The 26,999-nt window shown below is 44.7% G+C and overlaps 1 protein-coding gene across 3 annotated transcripts in view; it reads left to right on the top strand.

Moving 5' to 3' along the window:
• The first annotated feature begins 14,296 nt into the window (after window positions 1–14,296).
• Auts2 (activator of transcription and developmental regulator AUTS2) overlaps window positions 14,297–26,999 on the top strand; it is a 1,090,291-nt gene continuing 1,077,588 nt past the window's right edge. For all 3 annotated transcript variants that reach the window (XM_038346249.1, XM_038346250.1, XM_038346248.1), the window contains exon 1: window positions 14,297–14,605. In XM_038346249.1, the coding sequence (XP_038202177.1) occupies window positions 14,297–14,605 (309 nt within the window). The remainder of the gene's footprint in view (window positions 14,606–26,999) is intronic.

Below are 26,999 nucleotides of genomic sequence, written 5' to 3'. Positions count from 1 at the left end.
AAGGGGCTGGAAAGATGGCTAAACAGTTAAGAGCGCTCACTCACTGGCTGCTCTTCCAAGGACCTGGGTTCAATTCCCAACACCCACAACTTACAACTTACAACTGTCTGTAACTCCAGTCCCAGGGGATCAAGATGCCTCCTTCTGGCCTCTGAGAGTAAGTCACATACATGGTGTGAAGACATTCATGCAGACAAAACACCCATACACATTAAAACAAAAACAAAACTAACGAAAGCTAGGCTTGCTGGTGCAAGGCTGTAATTCCAGCATTTATGGTGTAGGGGTAGGAGGATTAGGAGTTCAAGGTCATCTCCAGTCACAATTTGTAACTGGAGGTTTCTCCCCCACCCGCCAGTTCCCGAATAACCTCTCTGACGTTTAATATTAATTGCAAACTGTTTGGCCTATTAGCTCAAGCTTATTATTAGCTATTTCTTACAACTTAAATTAAACAATTTCTATTATTCTATATTTACCATGAGGCTCGTGGCTTATTACCTCACATCTTCCTTCCTCCAGTGGTTGCTCGCATCTCCCTGACTCCTTGACTTCTTTCTCCCTGTTTCTCTGCTTGGGTTTCCTGTCTGGCTCTATTCTGCCTGGCTATTGGCCAATCCAGCTTCTTTATTAACCAGTGGTAATAAGACATATTCACAGCATATAGAAGGACATCCCACATCAACAGTTCAGTTGAGAAGAATCTGGGCTACCTGAGACCCAGTCTCAAAAATGAAAAAAAAAAAAAAATCAGGGGCTGGTGAGATGGCTCAGCAGGTAAAGAGAGTGGCAGCCAATTCTGACAAACAACAACTGAGTTTGATCTCTTGGACCCTCTCGGTGGAAGGAGAAAACTGACTCACACAGACTGTCCTCTTGAGCACACACACACACAAAGAGAGAGAGAGAGAGAGAGAGAGAGAGAGAGAGAGAGAGAGAGAGAGAGAGAGAGAGAGAGAGAGAGAGAGAGAGAGAATAAATGAGAGGGGACTGGAGAAATAATTCAGTGGTTAAAAGCAAGTACTGCTCTTGCAGAGATCTGAGTCCAGTTCTCAGTATCCCATCAGTCAGATGACGACTGCCTGTAACTCTAGTTTCAGGGCATCTGATGCTGCAGGGGCCTGCACTCGCCTGCTCTCATATGCAAACACACATATATGCATGTAAATAAAAAGAAAACAAAATCTTTTTTCAAAACAAATTAGTCAAATTCTTAAGTTTATGAATGTTTTGCCTGCATATAGGTCTGTGCACCACTTATGTGTCTGGTGCCTGAAAAATCCAGTGAAGGACATAGATTCCCCTGGCAGTGCTTGGAATCAAACCCAGGTTCTCTGGAAGTGCAGCCAGTGCTCTTAACTGCTGAGCCATCTCTCCAGACCCTGGATTTAAAAAAAAAAAAAGAAAAGAAAGAAAGAAAGGATATAATGTCAAAAGTCTGTATGTGTTCAGTGCAGATACGTTTAACACACACACACAAAGTGAGGACACAGCTCGGTTGATAGAATACTTGCTGGCCCAGCACGCTGAGTTCCACTGTCTGCACCTCATAAACTGGGAGGTTTGATGGTATACAATTTAATCCCAGCACTGGGGAGGTGGCGGCAGGAGGTTCAGGAGTACAGAGTCACTGCTGTCTTCATAGCAAGTTCAAAGCCAGGCTGGGTTGCTTGAAGAGGAGGAGGAAGGTTTATGCAAACGTATGCTTGATTTGAAGTAAGTGGAATCTGGGCTTGTGGTACTCTGTGAATATTGATGCTTCTCTAACTCACACATTCTAGATCAGGATTTCTCAACCTGTGGGTTGCGACCCATGTGGGGGGGAGCGCATGTCAAACGACCCTTCCATAGGGATCACCTAAGATCATAAGAAAACACAGATATTTACATTACGATTCATAACAGTGGCAAAATTTCAGTTATGATGTAGCAATGAGATAATTTTATGGGTGAGGGTAACTGCAACCTGAGGAATTGTATTAAAGGGTCACAGCATTAGGAAGGCTGAGAACCACTGCTCTAGATGCTTGTACTTTGTCCTTTAAGCCCACAGCTAAGCATGTTGCTTTACTGTTGTACATAATTAAATGCAGGGCTTCTGGAGAAATGCCAAACTTTGGTTTAATAGCACACACCCCTCTCCCGACACCCTGCTTCCCATTTGTAGTGTTCAAACCTTCAGAACAGTTGTAAGATTAGGACAACTACGTTCTCCCAGGCTTCTATTGGATTGACCAACTGCCAACATTTCCCCACAGTTGACTCTTTCTTGTTTTTCCTTCCTTTGAAATACAGGCATTGTTAGACCACTTAAGAATTTACTGCAGACACCCTGACACTCCATCCCTGAGGACTGCAGCATATATCTCCCAAGGAAGAGGATGTTCTTCTACATAGCCATAATGCAACTCGATGGGATACTTTAACACTGATTTAATACCATTACTTAAAAGTATGCTCTGTGTTCAAATTGTCCTAATGGTCTCAATAAAGTTCAGTGTAGATTTATTTTATTTTTTTTTCTTTTTTCTTTTTTTTTTTTCTTTTTTTTGGTTTTTCGAGACAGGGTTTCTCTGCAGCTTTTTTAGAGCCTGTCCTGGAACTAGCTCTTGTAGACCAGGCTGGCCTCGAACTCACAGAGATCCGCCTGCCTCTGCCTCCCGAGTGCTGGGATTAAAGGCGTGCGCCACCACCGCCCGGCTGATTTATTTTATTTTTATTTCAAGATTTAATCAGGTGTTTTCTGTTGCAGTTTTCTTTTTAATTTAAATTACTTTATGTTTAGTGTGTGTGTGTGTGTGTGTGTGTGTGTGTGTGTGTGTTTTGTGGCACTCATAGAAAAATTTGTGGGAGTCAGTTCTTCCTTCCACCATGTGGGTCCTGGGGAATTGAACACAGTTCATCAGACTTGGCAGCAAGCACTTTTACTGACAGAATTACATTGCCAGCTCTGCTTTCTTTGGACTTTTATTTCTTCTCTATTGTTTGAGAAGTTTCCTATTCCCATTTTCCCCTTTGAAATAGTAAGTTTTTATCTTTCCCCCCTTCTCTTTCTTCTTCCTTTTTCTTGTATTTTTGGTTGTAGTTTCACCATATTTCTTTTAGATAGCATTTGGGTACTATTGCTAGGAAACACAATAAATGAGCAATAATGTGTGAGAAACAAGATTTTGCAATCGCCAGTGAAGATGTGTGCAATAAGTGTGAATAGCGAATGGCCAAAGAAGCGTACTTCCGTTTCCTTCTTGAATAAATACACAGGATGCCTGCAGTTGTTTGTTCAACGTTTCTCTGAATTATGAGTTCAATTATAACAAAAGCAGAATTGCACACCAAAGTATGGATAGTTATTTGTGTGTGTGTGTGTGTGTGTGTGTGTGTGTGTGTGTGTGTGATGTATATGAGTATGTAGAGGCCAGAGGCTGGCTTCTGGTATCTTCCTCTATTGCTCTCCATCCTTTCTTTAGAGGCACGATCTCTCAGTGGACCCAGAGCTCACCAAGTGACTACTTAGAGAGCTTGGAGAATTCATTTCCCCGGTGCTAGGGTTGTAGACGTGTATGGTCACACCAGGCTTTATGTGACTACTGGGGGCCTAGACTCAAGCCTTTATTATTATTATTATTATTATTATTATTATTATTATTATTATTGGTTTTTCGAGACAGGGTTTCCCTGTAGTTTCTAGAGCCTGTCCTGGAACTAGCTCTTGTAGACCAGGCTGGCCTCGAACTCAGAGATCCGCCTGTCTCTGCCTCCCGAGTGCTGGGATTAAAGGCGTGCGTCACCACCACCCGGCTTTATTATTATTATTATTATTATTATTATTATTATTATTATTATTATTTTTACTTTACCGACTGAGCCTTCTTCCCAGCCTCTGGAACTTGTTCTTCAATAAGAGGGGAAAAAACCACAAATACTGCAATAAGGAGAAAACATTGTGCAGAGAAGAGGAAATCATGGCGAGACCATGGTGGTGACAGAGAATGCCGTCTTTTTTTTTTTTTTTTTTTTTTTTTTTTTTTTTTGGTAAATGATTTGGAAAGCAATGGAATTCTAATAATAGTTACCGTCACTGGAACAGAGTTCGTGCAAGATGAGCTGTGCAAGTGATTACCCTTTCAGTGGCAAGAGTAGGAGGGTTGGTGAGATGTCTCAGCTGATAAAGGGCTTGACTTGAATTCAATTCCCAGAAGCCACACTAAAAAGCGGCGCATGGCGGTCTCTGCTTGTAAGTTCAGTGCTAGGCAGATGGAGATAGGCAGAGGTCCAGGGCTCACTTACCAACTAGGCTAGCCCACTTGTGAGCTCCAGGTCAGTGAATGTCCCTCTCTAAAGACAAAAACGAGGTGGGGGAGCGCAAGAAGGATGAAATCTGAGGTGGTTGGGGTTTTTTTTTTTTTTTTGCTTCCACATACAAATGTACACAATACACTCAAAAATACATGCTTACACACACACAGAGGGAGAGGACAGAGACAGAGACAGAGAGAATGAAAATGAACAAGAGAGACCAAGACACAATAGATCGCATGTAATTTCAAACAACCGAAATATGTCTTTTAATTTTTTCTTATGGTGTTTTTAAGACAAGGTGTTGCTATATAGTTTATGCTTACCTTAAACTTGGATTAATTCTTCTGCCTCAGTGCTTGAGAGCTAGGATTATAGGCAAATTATATATTATATATTATTATAGATTATACTACACAATTATACTGACTCAATGTCTGCCCCACTTGTAGAATTATATTAGCACGATTTTTTTTTAAAATGTTAACTTTATGTTTAATTATGTGAGGCGAGGATTGGAGGTGTGCGCGTGTGAGCGCCAGTGCCCATGGAAGCCAGAGGTGTTGGAGCTGGAGATACATGTAGTTTTGGGCTGCCTGACTTGGGTGCTGGCATCTGAACTTGGGTCCTCTGCAAGAGCAGGACATACTTTTAACCAATGAGCCATCTCTTTAACCCCAGTATGAACACATATCTTCTTTAGGCTGTTTTCTTAATCTAATCAGGCAATTTGAACCCAAAGCAAGGAGAACAATATTCGATGTCAGTATTTTAGGAAGAAAAGAGCCGAGAATTGTAGAAGCACTTTGCAAAGACAACAACGTCCTTTGTTTCCAGGCTGACAATATGATTGTCAATTATGAGGACAGAAATAGCTGCGGATAGAATTTTTCTTAAGCATGCTATGCCACTAAGACACGCATAATGGACAGTAAAAGAACAATCAACAAAATGTAGGATATTATAAAGACTGAACTTTAAACTGCAATACAGTCAAAACACATTTAAAAACCTAGACTTGTCTCATGAATGAAGAATGAAATAGCCATGTTTTATTAGCTTTATTTCAAAGTATATACAAGTGGAACAAACTTTTGAGCCAAAAAAAAAAAAAAAAACACTTGCAATTTGCTGGAGCCATGGTTTCTTTTCTCCTTCTCTTTGAGCTACAGGGCTAATCTGATTTTGGTATTTCAGTAATTATGTCAATTAATGTGTGCCGAGAGTAATTTCATTTGTAGAAATGGATACCAGGTGAATATGTAATTAGTAAAAGAAGGATGTCTCTTTAAGACCTCGAATGCCGTTTTCTTAGAGTACAATATGGGAAGAGTTTTAAATACAAATACTTTCATTTAAAACCAAACTGGTATCTAATTTATTTCTTTATACAGAGTGAGAGAGTGGAGGCAGGGCCTCATTTCCATAGCCCAGGCTGGTCTGGAACTTTCTATGAAGCTCAGGGTGCCTTGGCATTTGGGCTCCTCTTTGCTTCGGCCTTCCAGGTTCTGGGATAATAGGCATGATCCACCACACCATGGTGTGCCAATATGCCTGGATCTTCTGTCTCAAGCTCCCAGTGCCAGGATTACAAATGCAGGCTGTCACACCTGCCTTTTTATATAGGTCATGGACCTCTAACTTTGGCCTCTGACCCCAATCCTCTCCTCCTGTTTCTATCAGTAGACTGCTGGGATTACAGGTGGAAATCACCATGTCCCTCTGGAGCCTTCATTGATTGTTCTTGGTTTTCTGAGACAAGTTCTCACTATATAGTCTAGCCTAGTTTAAATCATGACCCAGTAATGGAATTAAAGGCATAAGCCACCACGTCTGATTCCATGTTAATTCTAAGCCTGACAAGCAGAGCCCAACAACCTGAATTTGATCCCTGGGACCTACGTGGTAGAAGGAAGGGACTGGACTGACTTCTGCAGGCTGCCCTCTGATCTCCACATACGCGCTATGTCATGTGTGCATCAGCACAAATATACATACAAATAAATCTAAGCACGTGTAAAATAAGACCTTGCATTGACCTCTGGACTGTATAATTTGCTATTAATACTAGTAAAAAATTTAATTATATTTATTTTTGTCTGTGTCAGAGCACAGATGTAGGCATCATGGACAACTTGTGGGAGTTTGTTCTCTCCTTTTACTATGAGTGTCTAGGGAATGAATTAGGTCATCAGGCATAGCAGCAAGTTTTGGTATTTGCTGAGCCACCTTGCCACTGGCCAATCTATTTTATTATTATTTTGTGGAACTGAGGTGCCAACCCTTGTGCAGAACTAAGCAAGCACTCCATCATTGAGTTATACCAAGATCCCCCTATTCTATTTTTTAGATAGTTCTAATTTCTAAAGTGTACATACTTCCGTCAACTGGGATGTTATCTGATTTGAATTTGGTTTAGAGGGTGTACTCTTCTTCAAATAAAAATAAAATCCACAGGGCTGGGACAGATGGCTCAGTGGTTAAGAGTACTCACTGTTCTTGAAGGGGAACCCACAGGACAGCTCACCACCTCCTGTAAGTCCAGCTCTAGGATATCCAATGCCTTCTTCTGACTTCTACGGGCATGTTCACTCACGTGAGCATGTGTACTCAGACACACACACACACACACACACACACACACACACACACAGAGAGTAATTGAAAGAAGACAAAAACACAGCTCAACACGAATCATCTACTGAATCCAATAGAATATTGATTCTCAGGTTCCTGATCACATATAAATATGGACCTCTGTCATTGGTTGCTTCAAGGAATAATTAAAAAATATTTTTTAATAATTATCCATCAGTTTTTCCATCTGCGCATTTCAAGACTTGGAACATAAATAATGCCCTAGAAAGGGTTAAAAAATACTGACAAGATCGGTGGTTTTTTTTTTTTTTTTTTGGTGTGTGTGTGTGTAGCTTATTAAATTTGCTGCAACCATCCTATTAGAAAAGCATCATTTGGTCAGCAGCCAGCATCTTTCCTTGGCTTCCTAAGGCAGAGTCTGAGGAATATGGGTTGATCGGAGTGTCACTCATCAGAGACCCCTGCAGAGATGATGAAAGTTTGTCTTACAATATTATGGAATAGAAAGAACGCTTAATAAATTGAACTATACATCCCCTCCTGGCTTTTCTTTTTTAACATTACAAAACTGCAGTTTGAAAAACAACTTCCAAACGTGTAGGGGGGAAAAAACCAGCAGGTGATAATTAGGGCAAACTTACAACAATGTTATTTGCTGATGGTCTACCTGTCAGTTAAGACAAGTTATCACTTCTCCCCAGGAAGGGCTATTATTAAAAACAACTTAGGAGGGTTAAAGAAGAGAAGCTAAATGTGTTAGTTGCTTTATTTCCTCATTTGGAGATGGCATAGGGATAGATCATTAACTGTCTCCGTTGTGTGTCTGGTTTTTCTGTGCAGGCATGCACACAAAGTAACTGAGAGATATAAATGACCAAAACATAAACCTTCGCTGCCTTGAGTTAAAAATCAATTCTCCTAATAAATTAAATTCAAATATTATATACTGGGATATAACGTCAAGAATGATGTGCTAATAATTGCCATGTTGGCAGAGTCCAGAGAGCAAGGTAGAGGAATATAAAAATTTAGTAATAGAGAAAACCTGGTAACAAGCATAGTATCCGGGAGTGGAAGACTTTGAGATTAGAAAAGTGGTTGAGCTATAATAACAGTATTCTCCTAGGTGGGATGAAGCTCAGTTGGTAAACTGCTTGCTTAGCAGTTCAAGACACTAGGCTCCACTCCCAGCAATGCACAAAAATCCGGGTATGATAGTGCTTGTCTGGTTCTAGCACTCACAAAGCATGGGATCAGAAATTCAAGGTTGTCCTCAGCTACATGGAAAGTTTGAGGCTAGCCTGGGCTATATGAGACCCTGTCTCAGAACACTAACAAAATAGAATGTTTATCGTGTTTCTTTTAAGATTTATTTTTTTATTATATGCCTACACGCATGCATGTGTGTGTACCATGTGGGTACCTATCGGCAGAGAAACCTAGAAGAGGGCATTGTAGCCCACAGAACCCGTGTTACAGATATTCGTGAGCTACCACGTTGGTGCTTGGAATCAAATCCAGGTTCCCTGCAAGAGCAAAGTACTTTAACCAGCGGGAACCACCTCTCCAAACCCCAAGAATTTTCGTTGAAATTCTGACTCCTTGGAATGGAACCAGAGAAGCATATCATTCACAGATATTTTTTCTATTGAGTCGTTCTTACTGGATCTTACATGATGTTTCCATTTGTCTTGATTAGTTTTATGTCATCTTGATGCAAACTGGAGACATTTTGGAAGCAGGAACCCCAGGTGAGAGAAATAGCCCCTCACTCCCGAATGGCCTGTGAGCAAGTCTCTGGGGTGATGTGTTTTCTTGACTGATGATGGATGTGGGAGCGCCCGGCTCAGTGCAGGTGGTTCCACCCTTAGCCTTGTGGACCTGGGTGCTATAAGAAAGCAGGCTGAGGGAGCCATGAGGAGCAAGCCAGGAAGTAACATTCCTCCATGGCTTCTGCATCAGTTTCTGCCTCGGGTTTCTGCCCTGACCTCCCTGGATGATGGACAACAAGCTGTAAGATAAAATAAGCCCTTCCCTCCCAGGCTGCTTTTGTTCAGGGTGTATATCACAACAGCCAAAACCCTAACTAAGATACCGCTCAAACCTCTTTCAGCATATACACAAAGCATAGGAGAAGTGTTCTGCTGCACACGGAGGCTGATGATACTGTATGCATTTCTCCTGGAGCACAGCCTATCAGAATTTCCTCCTTACATGTTCCCTTCTCTCCTGCGACAGGTCGTAGAGTCCCTCGATCTTGAAGAAGATGCTGAACAGGAAGCCCCAGTTTACTCTATGCAAAATAAACACCGAAGAGTGAAATCTTCCTTGAATTCTGCAAAAACTGGGCTGGAGAGATGGTTCAGTGGTTAAAGGCATTTGCTAGGCAAACACGAGGACCTGGAATCTCAAGCGTCTATAAAAAAAAAAAAAAACCACTAAACGTGTTCACGCCCATCTTTAATCTCAGTCCTGTTGAGGACAGAGAAAGGAGGATCGCTGGGGCTTGCCGGCTGTCAGCCTAACTCCAAGCTCCGTGAGAGAATCTGTCCCAAAGAAACTGAGAGTGACCGAGCAGGAGACTTGACATTCTCCTCTGGCCGCACCATGCATGCAGGAGAATGCCCACCTGTATATGCATGTGTCTATACCTCCTTCCCACACACTCATATATGAACTCACACACAAAAATAAGACTTATGAGAATTAATTGAGATATTATTCTTAATATCCTTGGAACAGTGCCATGCACAGTAATTGCTTAGCTTATTATGCAGTATTATTAATCATTCATTAGTGATCTAAACAGATGAGATGGAATTTAGAGACAAATAAGGGCAATATAACCCGTAAGTAATTTTAATTCTCTGGTGGGAGAATACTATGAAATTCTGACCCCCAAAGCCATTACCAATTCTAGTGAGCAGTACACTTGGACCCTGAAAAAAAAATCATTTAAACATTATCCCAAAATGCGTTTGCAAATTACTCTTGCCAGAGGCAAGGTTCTTGGATACATTATTTTACGATTCACTCCCCCCACAACTAGACATTACTCTTTAAAGACATAACTGCCAAGGGCTACTGTGAAAAGTCACTAATATAATGCCTTTTATTATATTTGCCAATTTCACACTTTCCCCAACCCAATCTCCAAAGTTTGTGCAAAGAGACTCTATCCACCATGCTAGTTCCTGGCTTCCTAGAATCTTGTCAGCCTTGAGGACAACTCTTACATCCGTCCTCCTTAGCTTCAGCTGTCAACTTAACACAGCCCAGAGTCATGGGAGGGAGTCTCCTCTTGGGGACTGCCCAGATCAGAATGGTCTATTGCCAAGTCTGTGGGGAAGTTGCTTGTTGATTGATGGGGGAGGGCCAACCCTCTGTGGGTGGTGCCATCCCTGAGCAGGTGATCCTGAGTTGTGTAACAAAGCTACAAGAGGGAGAGTGTGCCAGAGACCAAGCAGCAAGCAAGCAGCATTCCTCCATGGTCTTCATGCCAGCTTCCTGCCCTGACTTCCCTCAGTGATAGAATGCGACCCGAAAGTGTCAGCCACATAAACCCTTTGCTCCTCAAGCTGTTTCCATTTAGAGTTTTTTTTTTTTTCACAGCAGCAAAAGAAAACTAGAATATCCTTAAAAAGTTGGACCCTGAAAGTGAGCCCAGGGAGTGAATGACAGAGAACTAGCCTTTATTTTGGGGCATTTGCTTGATATATTCAGTGTGGGTTCCAGCCAGTGCAGGTAACAACAGCCTAGAGGTTAACATAGACTGCTCCAGGGGCAGCAACAGTCAGTTTAGGTAGGCAGTTTTTGAAGGTAGCACTCTGTTCTTAATATGTTTAGATATCACACATCACTGTTCTCAAGGGAAAAAAAAAAGCACACAATCTATTCAGAAAGGACGCTTTGTGTTTGAGAAGGCCTTGGGAGACTTAAAAGGGAACTTTTGAACATTTAATTGAACTTCTTTGATTCACAAGATGAGAAAATTAGTCATTTAAAAGTCTTGCCTAAGGTTAAATGGCTTGTTCCCCTGGACAGACATAAAGCCTGCCTTATTCACACTTCACTTGATCTCTCCTTCTGTCGTCTTGTCTCCCACTATCCATATCTACCACTCTGATTTTTATTAAGTCACAGTCCCGGGTTCCCGAAACGGGGAAGTTGAAGTATGACTTAAAAACAAAGTAATGACAAACCAGCCCCTAACTCTGGAAGTGTTAAGAACAAAGAGACCCAGTTGCCAGAACTTAAGATCCCAGCACTTCTGTTTGGGGTGCCACTGTATTCCCCAAACCTACAGTTGTGATGCCCCAATCTCTGTTGAGTGGAAGAAAAAAAAAACCCATCCATCCATCCATCTATTTTAGAAACGTTTTTCTCTTCCACCGCCTCTGACCTTCAGTTCAGTTATATGCAGACTGGGCTTCTGAACAGTAGAAATCGTGTACAAAGCATTGTAACACAGTGAGCCTGGCTCATTGTGAGCAATTAATGTCAGTTTGTTTTCTTTTCCTTCATGCCAAGTGTGGGCTGCTAGGGGTGAGGGGTGATTGCCACGGTGTTTATGTGCTTGGACAGAATGCAAAGCGACTAAGAGGTTGCTGAGAGAAGGCTGTCGGTGAGTATAGATCAATTCCAGTGCCCTGAAAAACGCACAGCTATTTTATTCAGAGAGGCTGGTCGCTTTGGTTGATCGATTCTGGGCTGTAGTCAGCTCTTTAATACAACTTTTTATAAGCATCAGTTACATTGCGCTGGAAAACGTGGGGAAGCCACCTCCGCTCCACCCTCCTGCAGCTAAACAGTAAATGAAGCCCGCAGCGATAGGGATTGCGGTTTGTAGTCCAAAGGGTCCTCAGGTTGGGGCTTCCCCGGGCTAATCGGTCCCCTACTCCAGGTTCAAGTACGATCTCTGGCAGCTCCAAAGGAGCTAGCAGCTCCCCATAGGGTCCCCCGCAAGGAGACGAAAGGTGCAGGCCTGGGGACACTCGGGTTCAGGGGTACTCATGCATGCAGTGTTCCTCCACGCAGGCGGGGAAAAGTTTCCAACTCTTGCCTGTTGGCTGTCTCGCTGCGCCTGGACGCAGCCCTGGGCCGCCCTTCTTGCACCCTCGCCCTTCGTCCCTAAGGTACACCCTCTTTGGGGGCCAAGCTGTGGCACCTCCTCCCGCTGCACGCACTTTTCGCACTCTGCACGCGCGCGAACAGGCGCGTGCAGGGAAAACACCTAAAGGTACTTCAGAGGAGATAGCCCAGCAAGAGCTTCAGGAGTGCAGGAGATGAGGGACTCCAGGAGCAAGTGTCCGGAGAAAGGTGCCCGGCACGCGTGCGCGCGAGCGAGCGAGCGTCCTCCGTGCGTTTGGCGGGATGTCGGGGCAGCCTCCATGCCCTCGAACTTCAACTCCACACCGGCCCGTGACCGACCTCTCCACAAATACCCCACAGCCTCTGGAGACCCCTTCCGCCCCCAAGTGCGCAGGCCCGGCCGCCCCAGCGCGCATGCCCTGGGCTCGTGGAGCGGTGGCCAGCCCCTCAGCCTTTTTGCTTTCTCCACACTCTACAACTAGGGGAGGGGGCGGGTCACGTGATCCAGCCGGGCCTGAGGCGCGCGGGAGGAAGGGGGACGGGAACGCGCACGGGAGACAGAGTGAGGCGCGAGGGGGAGGGGCAGTCGTCGGGAGCGCGCAGCTAGTGGTGCATGAGTGGAAGGGGCGGTCCTCGGGAGCGCGCCCGGGGGGGTGAGGCGTGAGAGGTTCCCGGGAGCCCGCGAAGGGGAAGGGGCGGCCCTCGGGAGCGCGCCGACTGAGGCGCGAAGGGAGGGGGGTTAGCCCTCGGGAGCGCGTGGAGAGCCAAGAGGGCGGTCCTCGGGAGCGCGCGCAGAGCGAGGCGCGAAGAGGGCGGTCTTCCAGAGCGCTCGAGCTGGAGCGCGCGTGCAAGAGAGAGAGGGGGAGAGAGAGAGCGAGAGACCGCAAGCGGGCGGGCGCGGGGCTGGGCCGAGGCGGGCGGCGGCGGTGGGCTGGCCGGAGGGGGAGGAGCGGGCGCTGTGTGAGCAAGGCGGGCGGAGGATGAGGCCGTGCCCGGGCTCTGGCTGCAGCCGCCCAGGGACACGCCGTGCACCCTCGGGCTCGGGGCTTTGGCGACGGCGGCTGTGGCAGCGTTAGCTGCGAGCGAGCGAGCGAGCGGCATCTCCCAGCGCTTCTTCCTCAGGCGGGGCGACGCGAAGAAGAGGCGGCGGCGGCGGCGGCACCACACCGGTGTATCTCGGGTTGGAGACTGCTCTTTGCTTTTCCTCATTGATTATAATATTTTTTTGGAGGAAGGGTGACCTCTGGAACTGGGGGTTGGGGAGAACCTACAATTTGTGTGTGTGTGCGTGCGTGCATGTGTATGTGAGGAGGGGGTCGGTGGCACGCGCCAGGCTTTGCAATTCTTCTCTTCTTTCATCTTTTTCTCCTCCTCCCCACCTCGAAGACCGAGAAAAAAAGGGCAAGGAAAAAAATCCCACAACTGCTCTACCGTCCTCCTCCTTCCCTTCCTCCTTTCCCCCGGCAACCTCTGTCTCCGCTCGTGATTGCACGGTTATGCTCCCCTCTCTGGGGGGTCTCGCCCCTGTCTGCTCGCTCCCCAGCCCTGGCTTCCCTTGGATACATTTCTTAAAAAAAGAATTGGGAGCCCGGGAGTGAGTTTTTCTGCGAGGCGTGTGTGTGAGAGGAGGAGGTGTGGGGTATTTTCCTGCACGAGGGGGCGGGTGAAGTTCATTGCCACCCACCCCTCACTTCACCGTGACCTTTTCGGACCTCGGGGTTTCTTTCTTTTTTCTTTTTAAATTGGGGGTAGGGGTCTCTAGAGAAGGCGAGAAGCAAGGCGATTTCGGTGGTGGGGAGAGAGCATGGCCGCGGGGAGGGCTTCCCCAGTCTCTTGATCAAAGCATTCCGCTATTCTGATTTATTGCCTGCTTGGTGAGTTATTTTTTTCCCCCCTTTCCTCTGTAAAGGAGACCTGTGTGTTCAGCCATTACTTTGCTCGGCGCTGTTCGCAGGCATCTCCGACCCTCGGTGCAGAGGGGAGCCCCACACTTCGCCCTCTCGCTTCCCAGTCCCTCCCTCCCCGTCTCCCCGCCCCTTCCCCCTTTTTTCTTTCTTTTTTCCCCCTGCCCTCCCTTCTTGTTCTTCTTCTTCAGCTTTTTTTTTTATTCCTCCCAGCCTCCTTCTCCCCCGCGCCCTTCCTCGCGGCTGGAGGGAAAAGCCCGTGCAGGAGGAGGAAGGGCTCGGTGTCAATTTTTTTCTTCTTGGTGTGTGTGTGTGTGTGTGTGTGTGTGTGTGTGTGTGGCCGCGGCCCGAGCCTGTGGCGCGCGGGTAGGCAAACGGGGAAGATCCCCGGCGCGGTTAAAAGAACCATGGATGGCCCGACGCGGGGACATGGACTCCGGAAAAAGCGGAGGTCGCGATCACAGCGAGACCGGGAGAGACGCTCCCGGGCCGGGTTAGGAACCGGTGCGGCGGGCGGTGGAGGAACCGGCCGGACCCGGGCTCCCTCGTTGGCTTCATCGTCGGGCTCCGACAAGGAAGACAATGGAAAGCCCCCATCCTCCGCCCCGTCCCGGCCCAGACCCCCGCGGAGGAAGCGCAGAGAGTCCACCTCAGCCGAAGAGGACATCATTGATGGATTTGCCATGACCAGCTTTGTTACTTTTGAAGCGCTGGAGGTAAGGGGGGACCCCCTTTCCCGTTCCCCCATGGTTTCCTTTTATGCATGACACCCCCCCACTCGGCTGCACCCCGTTTTTCTTGCCTCCCCCGCCGCGCTCGAAGCTGTCTGTCTGTCTCGGCCGAGGTCTTATTGTTGGGTGTGGGGTTGTGTGTGGGGGAAGCTGGGGGCAGATAGGCAGCAAGGAGGGAATTGCCAAGCGGTGTGCCTGGTCTGGTCTTCTACTGGTTTCGTTCTTGTCCAGCTTGCCTTTCCCTTGCGCCCCCTTCTGCACCCCCACCTCCCTCCACAGCAGATGGGTGGAAAGAAAGGGGTTCGGGCATCACAACAATGCGCCCCCCTTCTTCACGGATGGCTCTGCCCCCACTCCTTTCCTCCTCATCTCCCTCCCCAATCATGGCTTCTTGGCTGGTGGAAGTCTGCTTGGGTTTGGGGCGCCTGTGGACGGTTCTCTGTGTGCTTTCTACAGAGCCATATGTTCCCATGCTTGTATGTGTGTGCGCTCGCGAGTGCGTGTGTGTGTGTGTGTGTGTGTGTGTGTGTGTGTGTGTGTGTGAGGCTGTCTAGTATATGCCTTTTCTGGATGTCCTGGGGACCAGAGGCTGATAGGGTTTTGTGGCTTTTCTGCACCCCCTCCCCTTTTTTGGTGAAGCTGGGTAAGGGGGCGTTTTCTCCTTGTTGGGAGAAAGGAGGGAGGAGGGGAGAAGAGGAAAGGATGGAATATCTTTCTGTATTTTGCATGGGGCTTTATTGCAGAAAGGGTTAATGACAATATTATCCACACACATACATTTGCATGTGGTGAGTGTGTTGGTGTGTGTGTGTGTGTGTGTGTGTGTGTGTGTGTGTAGTGTGTATACATGAGCAATTTAGTTGAAGGACAGAAGAAGGTACACCAGGGAGGACTGGTAGGAAGCAGGAATAAAATCCTAGCTGACTGCTGGAGGGTTTGTCACCAATTGTCCCTCTGCCTTTTTTTTGGTATGTGCCCCCCCAAGTGATTTGCTTTGTGTATGTGTTTGTGTGTTTTTCTTTATTCCTTAGGCACCTGCAGGCAGCCTTGATTTTTCAAATGCACATTTTCCTGTCTGCTAAGAGGCTCCTGGGGTGTGTGTGTTTCTGTATTTGTTGGATGGAAGGAGCTGGAGGGAGCCCGTCCAGGGGTCACAGAAAACTCTCTGTGCCTGGGAAAATCTGGTTTGGTGCTAGGACTTGTCATTGGTTTTTATAAATTTTAACTGCTTTCTTTCCCCTCTATCTCCCTTTCCCCACCCTCAAGACACACAATCACACACAGGAGGTTTTGAGATTCTGCTGGTTTGGTCCAGCACACAACCAAGATAGAAGTTGGTTTCTAGCCTTTCATTGCACCTGTCATAATGGTTTGAGGAAACTTTTCCCTTCCCTTTATTTATTTATTTTTGGGCTGTTATTGTGGCATTGTTTCAGAGGGGCCAAAGCAAGCCTTGTTAATGAGAGCTTGGATCTTGCATGCACTGACTACAGATTCAGGTTGTTGGTTCTAGAGATGTGTTTGGATTTCAAGTTTGAGTATTTTTTAAAAAATACAGTAGCCTTCCTGTCAGTTGTTCACTTCCATAAAGTGCCTGTGGCTGGGGTGACGGTGGCGGGCAGTGGCCATTGGCTCCTGGATGGGGAGGAAGGAAGGGACAGAGATGACAGTGGTATTGGTGGTGACCAGAGATTTTGATGCTGGTACTTGAGTTAATCGTTGGTTTTAGAGTTGGTCATCTCTGGGCTTCTAAGTGTTACGTGTCACCATTTAGGATGATTATAGCCGTGGTTTTTATAACTTTGCAAAGGTGGATGGGTACTGCAGTTTGACCTCTTTCCTGTTTTAAAATGGGAATTGAAACGGCATCATGTATCCTAAGAGAATGCTGCCTGGATTTTGGCACAGCAAGACTGCCTGTGGTTGCTGAAGGAAAGAACTTGTAAAAGCTGCTTAGAAGTGGTTCTTCTCTCTGGGTAGTTGCCATGCCCTGCTGGGTGGCCCCTCTTAGCCAGCAAGAGGGGGCCCCTGTCTGCTCATCATCATTGTTGAAGGCCAGGTGGAGATGGAAGTAAGTTATGCATTTATTTTGTGTTTTAAGTAACTGTTGGACTTTACCTTTTGACAGAAAAATATGCCTGTTCCCGTTTTTTTTTAAGCTTTAAAAATTTTTAAAGACCAAGTTCAAAATGTACCCTGAATACCATTTCTTTCTGTGCTGCAATTGACGTCTCAACTACTTCTTTAGAGTTAAAACCTAAGTTAATTTGGTTAGCCGAATGCTATGATACTCTCATGTTTACCATAAAATCACATACGTAGAGGTGCATTGGTATAAAGGGTCTAGCTTTTAAAAAGCATATTTTAAATTCCTATGAGGAAGTAGGCAGGACAGTAGAACTGGAGTGTATTCAACACCCCGGTTCAACAACTGGCATTTCACATCTGCTGCTTCTGTCGTTCACTGAGCTCCCTCTCACCTTCCAGACCTGCTATGAGGGCACCTGTGAATAATTCTGTATGAAGCTCTGGCGTATAAATGATTCAGATGGCTTAAGAAATCCCCACAGCACCATTGTCTCTCCTCAGTCAATTAACAGTTCTCTAGTATTATATATTCTGGTTGGTCACATTTTCAGAGGCTTAATTCTGTCTTTTTAGAAAACATGTTAATAAACCTGTTAAAACCATGCAATGACAGATGAAAGTCACCATATTTGCCCTTTTTGGTGGGGGTGGGTGGGTAAGTGTGACTGTGTATTGGCTGTTAGCACTCTGTGTCCACATCGGATGGTCAGAACCTAAATGCATGGTCATGACTGCTAGAGTCTCTGATGCCCACTACACTAAACTTGCAAGGTTTCCTGAACTGTCACCGAGAAATGTGAAGGCTTGTGAGGGAAGTGGGCAATTGAACTATGAACTTGGATAGAGATGTGTGCTAGGAGTGTGTAAATGCTAAGAATGATCACAGATACCAAGAGTTACTCTGAACACATGCTTGTGTTTATAAATGAGAAAAATCTTTGCCATGAGTCGTCAAGGTGGCTCCTGGTATGATGTTATGATAAAGAAGCCAGAGATACTGGCTTGGATGGCCAGGCTTACAATTTAGAACACCAGTTTAGAGCCATTCCAGGCAGATGGTAGGTCACATACTACTTAGGTTGTGCACTGAAACACCGACTCCAAGATTTTGTCCTTAGTAAACTTCTTGATGGCTTCTCCCTCCCTCCCTCCCTCCCTCCCTCCTTCCCTCCCTCCCTCCCTCCCATGAAGAAGCTCCTGATAATGGAATATTTGGATATAAATACTTCTAGACCAGCTATGGCTTTACAGACACTAGATGAAAAGTTATCACAGTCTAATGGCAGCCTGTAATTTTATGCTTATTCTTTGCAATGGTTAGATTTTTATTTAAAGAAGATGGAAGCTCAGAGGGCAGCTTGGCATCTCCCACATGATATAAGCCGCGAAACTGGCTGAGGTAGTTGCATATTCTGCAGGGACACTTGTCTTGAGTAATTGTGCCCTGAAGTTCAAGTGTGTGATTACAAAGAGTCTCATGATAGAAGATAAGAGGGTAGGTGAGGAGGCTAAAGTTGAGCGGTGTGTTCTCAGTACACAGTTGAGGAGCAGAAGTGCCGTTTAGAAACGGTATTGCATGTTTGGGTACTCTTTGGGTGTTAAGATGAGGGTAAATAACCTCTAAATGTGTTTGTTTCAGTTTTGGGGGGTGGGCAGGGTCTTGTTCTGTGGCACAGTCTGGCTTTGCAGATTCAGTAAAGTTCTCCTGCTCCAGCCTCCAGAGTGCTGGGGTTATAGGCTCGGGTTACCCCACTTGGCATTCGTGTCTGTTTTTTAAAAAAAGAGTGGCTTCTAGGAATCAAAGTATAAATGGGAAATGCTGGCAGCCTGGTACTAACAGCATGCACTGGTGTATCAGCTATGGTGCTTTTCAGAATTCTTTAGGTTTCTGTTAGGAAGCCATGGGTATCCTGGATGTAAATTTAACTTTGCAAATCAGTTATTTCGCGTCCTATCCCTCTTTGTAGCTTTGGTGTTTCTTTTGGTACAGCTGACCAGACGGAAAGAAAGATGACCCTGGTAGACTTACGCAGACAAGAACTCTGCTGGTGCTGCAGTGTTCTGAAGAAAAGGGAGGGCTCATTTCTGGTGTGTAGAGGGTCACATCCAGGCTTTCCTCTGACCCTCTCTTCCTGGTTCTGCTTCAGGGCTCACCCACGTGAGTCTGTTAGATGGAATTTGACAGACATATCTGTTAGGTCTAGTAGGCGCTAGTAATTTATTTTCGAAATTTCATTTATTAAGTTTATCATGTTCTTTGTGCCACTCAGCAGATATTTATGGAGTGCTTAATATGTACAAGGCAGTGGTAGCATGAGTAGCCTACAGTGTTTATAACGTCTTGAAGAAGGATGTGATTTAGCTGGTAACTTACATCTAACACTTGCAAAATAATTTTGAAACAGGCACTTGAATAATATTAACTAAAGACTTTTAGAGAGATCGGGAAAAAAGTTGAAGTGTTCAGAAGGTAGTGCGTGTGTGCGGGTGTGTATGTGTTTTGAGGCATGTTCTCGTGCACTCTAGGCTGGCTTCAAACTTACTGGGTAGTGGAGAATGACCTTGATTCTGACATTCTTGCTTCCACCTTCAGAGTGCTGGGGAAATAGCTTTGTACCTCAACTCCTAGTTTGGCTGTGCTGGGGATTCAACCCAGGGCTTTGTGTATACTGTCTACTAATTGAACTCCATTCCCAGTCCTTGAGAAGGCCTCCTGGAAAAGTTGGGTTCTAGAAGGGTGTAGTGATTGGTAGATGAGGTAGTAGCAAAGGGGAGAGCTTTCTAAAGGAATATTGAAGGTGACACAGGAGGAAAACCATTAAGAAGACACTGAGTGATTAAGATCAGGGGCCGCTGAGGAAGGCTGATAGGAACGTGTGCAATAGTAGTGAAGTTCTTGTTAGGGACCAGGAGACCCACCAGCTATACTAAGCCTTTCTAAATAGTTGTCTGTGCCTCCTTGGGAAGCCACCTTCTAAAAGTGTCCTTACCCTCCCTTCTCTGTTAATGGAGAGATGGAGACTAGGTTATAGTGAATTTCTCAGGCTGGAAGGGAACAGAGATTTTTCCAGGTTTCTCATAGTTTGAGTTTGAGACTGAAGCAGGATGATCTGCTTTCAAATATGTTTTAGCACCACTTGTTCTTGTAGAATTAAAAGTCTTTATTACATGAGTGTGAGTTTGGATTATGGGGAAGGAGATAGTGACTTATCTCCTAAATCTCTCTGGCCACAGGGCTCTGCAGTTGTCAGCATTGTATCCATAAGCCAGTCTGGAAAACGGCTTAAGGTCTCAAAGAGCCCATCCCAGATCTTGGAGTTTGGTGATCTCTGAGGGTAGGATGATGGGGGTGATGATAGAAGTCAGGAATGGCAGGTGGGGGTGAGATATTAAGAGAGATGTTCCCTTCTTTTTCTGATCCCTTTTCTGCCTTATGTCAGCTGTTTCCCTGAATTTTTTTTTCTAAACCCACCAAGAGGTGAGTATTGGTGAATGGTTCTCATTAAAGACTCTTTCTCAGTGTGACAGCTGCTTGATTCCCAGGCCAGCGAGTTGCCCTCCAGCCAATATGTTTTATCTCCTAGTGGTCCCTTCTAGTTTCATGTATTGCTGCTTTTTAGCCACCTGGAAAAGAAGGTTGGGATGAGAAAGGAATTTGACACTGGTGTTAAAACAAGGGTTTCGGATTAGCCGGCTTGCTAAAGCACACAGAGTGGCAATGCAGAGGTTCGGAGCATCTCTCGTTCTGTCTGTCACGGTGTCAGGGAAAGGCGTGGACCGCAGTCTTCCTTGCTTGTTTCACTTTCTGCCTTGTGAAGCTGGGCTGTGAGATTGCTGAGAGAAAGAGGTCACGTCCCAGCGTTTCAGTTCTGAACAGTGTACATAACTCCGTGATCTGAGGACTTTCTGAGTGATGGAGAAGAGGAAGAGTGTGAATTGCGCGTGTGTAAATGAGCTCAAGCTTTTTTTTTTTTTTATAATACTTGCTGAACTCTGTATTTCACTCTTTTTGAGGCAAAGCTTCAGGGGAGGGGGCTTTGTGTGAGGTGACTTGGAAGGCCGTGGTAGGATGATTCTCTCTGATTCTTGTTAGTTGTGGAGATTTAACTGCTGTAGCCGTTTTGGGCAAGATACAGATGAGTCAGTAGTCTTAAAAAGCGGGCCATGGCCGGGTGGTGGTGGCGCACGCCTTTAATCCCAGCACTCGGGAGGCAGAGACAGGCGGATCTCTGAGTTCGAGGCCAGCCTGGTCTACAAGAGCTAGTTCCAGGTCAGGCTCTAGAAACTACAGGGAAACCCTGTCTCGAAAAACCAAAAAAAAAAAAAAAAAAGTGGGCCATGAAGTTAGTGATAGGTTCCGAGAGCTGTGTTCTCTTGACACCAAGTTGGAAAAAGGTTGAACAATGGAGTTTGGGGCAGAGAGAGTAACTCAGCGATAAAGTACTTGTTTAGCGTGTGCAAGGCTCTGGGTTCAGTCTCCCAGCATCGCACCAAACAAACAAACAAAGCATTTGATTTAGGGAGTTCAAAATAAACCCTGAGTAGTTTGTTGTGATAGATTCTGGGACTCTTGTATATAAAACTTTTTTTTTCCCTTACACTGTTGAAAATAAACAGTGATTATTTAGTTTGAGAGAATGTGGTTAAGATTAGAAAGTACTCACACACAGAAAACGACTGTTGGGATTAGATCGTGTAATAATCTAGGCCCCAAGGACTGTGTGTGATCTGGAAGTCCTCTGATGAGAAGGTTGACAGCTCTTCCTGATGAAAGCTGCAGCTCCTAATGAAAGGTGCGTGCGTGTGTGTATGTGTGTGTGTTTGCGTCTGCGTGTGTGTGTGTGTACAGGTACATATGGGTGTGCATAGCTTCCAAGGGTAAATTTCAATCATCTTACCCTGTCCTGATAGTGTAGATTTGCAATACACTAAATGTAGTTTCACTGTATTGAAGTGAAGAAGTAACATCTTTTTAACACTTCCCTTGCACTCCGGGCTGGGGGTTACACCCAATATGCTATAGATTTAGGAAAACCACTTGTTAAAAGGATAGCAGTCTCTTATTTGATGGCAACATGAAAAATTCAAGTAGCTTCAAAACTGTGGAAATCAGAAAGAAGACTGAAGAAGTTAGGTAAAAATCAAGACTGGGGGACCTATAAAAACAGTTTGGGAGATATTGTTAGCGAGGGCAGAAGCGCTTCTAATACATCATCTCGAACTTTGTCATGAATGTAGGTCTTGTGTCGGTGCACCCTCTAGAAGGTAGGGACTTAGAAGAATTTATGGGGGACGCTCTAAAGTGTGTCCTCTTTCCCCTTCTGAATTATTTCTTCACATCATTTAAGTCCCCCACCCCCGCAGAACAAGGGGTAGTTTCTTGTTTTTTCTTTTCTTGGTATCAGTCAGTAAGCACCATTGCAGGGTCACAAAGAGTAGGTTGGTCTCCTCCCCCCCCCCCCCATTGCTTTTAGTAGCTGCAGGTGGGAATGAGTGGTTTTATATCATCCGTCAGCTTTTACTTACTTAGGAAGGGTCTGTGTCAGTGCAGGCTTCTATGTCCTGTTTAAGTCTCCAATTCCATGTATTATTAAGGGGACCCGGAACTTGAACTCATGTGAAATGCTTATTTCTTTCACACGCTGATTTCAGGGTCCCTGTATTACACCACCACCCACCCACTCTCTACCTCTCTGCTTCCTTCCCCTCACTGAAATAGAGTCATCAAAAGTAGGAATGCAGATAATAAAATGGAAAGTATCTGGGAAGTTGTGAGTGAAATGTCAAAACCTTAGCCTTCCTAAGTTTTCATTATTTGAGCATTGACCATCTGAGGTACTCCGGTATTATTAACTGTGGGTTAGAGAGTTGCCTGTGCTGTTCTAGTTTATACTTGTGATCTTAGTTCATATCAAATTAATACATGCTAAATACATACAAAATATTTATTAACTTATTTATTTCGTTTTTTTTCCAAAACAGGGTTTCACTGATAAATAATTTGTTTAATACTTACTGTCATTCTGGCTTGTTCCTGAACCTCATAGTGGCATATGTTCTTGGTATCAGGACTTTGGTAAAACCTGGGTGCAGTAAGAATTAGAGCCACAGAAGAGAAGGAGGAAGTTTATAGTGTTCATGAGTGACAGTAATAGCTAATAAGGGTGAGGATTAAGTTTCATCTGCAGAGCTTCTTTCTAAAAGTACTGTGTAGTAGGTAGTAACTGGGCCACCACCTACAAACAGAGACTGTGACCCTTGGTTGTGCGGCTGAGGTCTGATACTTCCAACTGCAGCTAAACTCTGAATCCTAAAATAAACCATTGCCAGGGTCAAGTTGTAGTGACAAGTGGGAAATGTCATTTTCCTTGTTGTCCCTACACTTACCCTTTGGAGCCACAAAGCAACTCTTATTTTCAGTCTTTGTAATTTCTGAGGGAGGGTTGTGCTGTGATATTTTAGAACATAAAGGGCCTTAATAGACATCACCCAGTACTATAGCTATCCCTCAGTTGTTATACTGAAAAAAAAGTTTATTCCTCTTTCTCTTTCCCCCCCCTTCTGTGTTTCTCTTCTTCCTTCTTCCTCCCTCCCTTCTTCTCCCATCTTGTTTTTCCAGAGACAGGATCTTACTATGTGGCCCCAGCAAGTCTTTCACTCCTCATGTTGACCAAGTTAGCCTCAAACTCACGGAGATTCACTTGCCTCTGTCTCCCAAGGCTGTGATCAAAGGTGTGGGACACCACTCCTAATACCCCTCCACCCTGCATTTAGTGTCTTTGCCACCGTTGGCTAAAGGTTATTAATTTAGTGAACCACTTCCCATAGTTAAAAATGAAGGGGGAAACACACACGCACACACACACACACAAGACCACTCATTTCTTCTGTAGTTGACAAGAATTTGGTGATTGTGTATGTAAATTCCTTACTTCTTGATTTAGTGTTCTCTGCAGTTACTTTAGAAAATTAGTTTTGAGAGTAATGTGCAGAGCTCAATCTTTATCAGGAAGTATCCTAAAATTAGGGCCTAACCTTGTCCTGAGTAGCCTTTGGATCCTTTTCACGCCATATCTGGAGGCTGTGCTTCTGAAGAACCTTGGTGTTCTTTGCATAGACATTGTCCCTAGCGTAAAGTTCTTTTTGCCCCCCCCCCCTTTTTTTTTGCAAATGGAACCGGCTCTCAAGGATTAACTGATCAGTTCCAGATCACACTGGGAGTTAAAGGTCCCAGCTGTTCCTCAATGAAACTAGGAGACTATTTTCCCTTATTATTGGTGAGTGCAAGGATTGGGAATTATGGAAGAAAGTTCTGTTTTTTAAGTTAGGGCCTCAGTAGCCCCAGCTGGCCTAGACATTTCTGTGTAGTGTAGGATGACCTTGAACTCCTGATCCTCTTGCACCTACTTTGAGTTCTGGCATTACAGGTGTGCACTACCAACCCTAGTTTATGTGCTGAACCTCGGGCTTTGTACATGGTAGGTAAACAGTCCGCCAACTGAGGTATATCCATATCCCATAAGAAAGCTTTAAAAAAGAAAAATCAGTAGGGGCACCCATGGAACATCCTATTTCTTCCTTAATAATATTTTGTTTGTTATTTAATATCAAGAACCTTTAAAAATGTTTTTCCCTCATCCCACACACTCCCATAGTAGCATATTACCTTGAAATTTATTTCCCCTTTCTATAGGTGTGTTAAAAAAATTACTTTTTCCCACCCTCCTGTAATGAAAATGTTAAGAAAACACAAAACGATTACAGTGATACTATGAGGCTTCTCGTTCTGGAATGTCCAGTGGAAAGGTAATTGCTTGGGTATAAGATGTTGTTGTGGCCTGCTTTAACTTTTTTTTTTTTTTTTTTTTTTTTTTTTTGGTTTTTCGAGACAGGGTTTCTCTGCAGCTTTTTTAGAACCTGTCCTGGAACTAGCTCTTATAGACCAGGCTGGCCTCGAACTCACAGAGATCCGCCTGCCTCTGCCTCCCGAGTGCTGGGATTAAAGGCATGCGCCACCACTGCCCGGCCTGCTTTAAGATTTTTAATTTTTTTTTTTGAGTGGGGATTTATTTATTTTCTTCAGACTGTAACCTGGGGAAATTTAGAGCAGTTCCGTTAACCCTGGTAGCAGAATATATGCAACAGAACTTTCGTATGTATTTGAGATGAAGATTCAGACTTCTGAAGAACTCAAAATACAAGATTCATGTGATGTGCTGGCTAAGGCGTCTAGTCTGTTTATTGCTGAAGGAGGAAATTTATAACAACTGTTTGTCATGTGTGTATGTTTATAACCATTCATATAATGAAAAGAAGTTTTCATGGGATTGTAATAACATATCAAGATGGATGTAATTAAAACAGAAGCAGATTGACACCCTGAATTAAATGCAAACCAGAATCCAGCATACCTGTGCTTTGCGCCTTTCTTATCTGCTGCAGGGGCAGTCAGCCAGATATGCAAATAAAAAGACATTGATGAATCTCTCTGGGTGTGTATGTGGTTGCAGAGAGCCCAACTATTTTATTAATCTTTTACCACGCATTGTTTAGATTTGCAGCAATGATGGAATGTATTAATTTGGCAGACCAAATAGCCTAGGACCAGAATGTAGGAAATAATAAGAGGAAGACATGATTGATAGGTTGTCCCATAAATAACACATGTGACTGATAAAGGGGCCGAGTAATCTTTAGATCTGTGCTTAATGTCATTAATGGATTTGTTAAACCAGGATGTTTGAGTTTGAACTTCAATCAGAGAGGCCTTGCCTCCCATTTAAAATGCAGACCTATCTCTAGTTATGCTCCCCAGACTGATCTGTTGACAAAATTGGTATAAATCGAATTTTTGCAAATTGGATCAGATGTCAGGGGGAATCTTGCTGTGAAAAATGAGTCCTTTTTACCAAGCATAGTGTTCCGTCTCTCTGCAGGGAAGCTGGGATTTTGGTAGTCACATGTTCTAGTTTTATTTTGTTTGCCGTGATGAAACACCCTGTCCAAAAACAACTTAGGGGACCGGAGAGATGCTCAGCCCTTAAAGGCTAGGCTCACAACCAAAATGTCAAAGAGCAACTCAGAGGAAACGATTGACTTAGTTTACAATTCCAGGTTATGGTCTATCATTAGGGAAGTCACAGTGGCGTGGATTTCAGTGATCTAGGCATACCACGTCTACAGTTGAGAGCAGAGAGAAACAAACGTACACATGCTTGCTTGCATCCAGCTAGCTTTCTTTACTCTTACCGGCTCAGGACTCCTAGCCTAGGCAATGATGTCTCCCACATTCAAGGCGGATCTTCCTACAGTCCATCCTGATTTAGATAATTCCTCAAGATCCAGGAGGAAAATGTTATTTTCAGGAGGAAAATGTTGTAGCAAGTTGATAGTTAAAAACTAAAAGCTGCGGGGAACTGAAAAGAGATGGCTCAGTGGCTGAGTGGTTGCTGTTCTTGCCAGAATCTGAATTCAGTTCCCAGTACTCACGTTGTGCAGCTTATAACTGCCTGTGACTGCAGCTCCAGGAGACAGGACACCTGTGGTCTCTGAAAGCACTTGTGTGTGCGCGCGCACACACACACCCAGACACATACACACAATTAAAAATGATAAAAACAAATCTCTAAAAAACAACAATGACTAACCATGTTTGGTGCATGGCTTTCTCTGGGTTGCACCTCTTCATGTGTTCCTGCACCCCTGGAAGGAAGTGATGGCGAGAGTTTCATTTCTCTGTCCAGGTTTCATGCCTCACTTGGTGTTGGTGCTTCCAGCAGTAATTGATGGTGATTAGAATAAGCCCTTGTCATTCAGATCTCAGAGCTTGGTTTCCAAGTGCACGCTAAGGAGGAGTTGTGGCTATGAATATGGAATATGATTTCCATATCTGTTCCATTGGGGAGTCCGGGCATGTCATAACCACTTCAGAGTCATGATTGTACAGAGACACCCTAGCTGTAATTTTTCTATATGACAGTTCAGTCTTAAAATTGTAAGGATGCCAAAAGCAGGGCTGTCTGGTTACTGGGAAAGTCGAGGACGTCTGTAATACCTTGTTAAACGGAAGGAAAATGCTCTGATCAAAAACGCCTAATTATGCCCTCTCACCTGAAGGAAATATCCTTTACTAAATTTTTAGAATTTGTGTAAATGGAAGAAGCTGACCTCTAGATGAACAGTCTATTTTAATTTACTCTATTAAAAAAATTGCCCCTAACTGTGGTGACATAAGGGTTTCATTTTATCAATTTGCTTTTACACTGTGTGTCAAAAAGAAAAAAAAAGGAAG

The sequence above is a fragment of the Arvicola amphibius genome, chromosome 10 (genome assembly GCF_903992535.2).
Source record: "Arvicola amphibius chromosome 10, mArvAmp1.2, whole genome shotgun sequence".
In the NCBI taxonomy this organism is placed as follows: Eukaryota; Metazoa; Chordata; class Mammalia; order Rodentia; family Cricetidae; genus Arvicola; species Arvicola amphibius.
The sequence above is the reverse complement of the archived record's forward strand: the minus strand, read 5'-3'. Positions and strand labels throughout refer to the sequence as shown.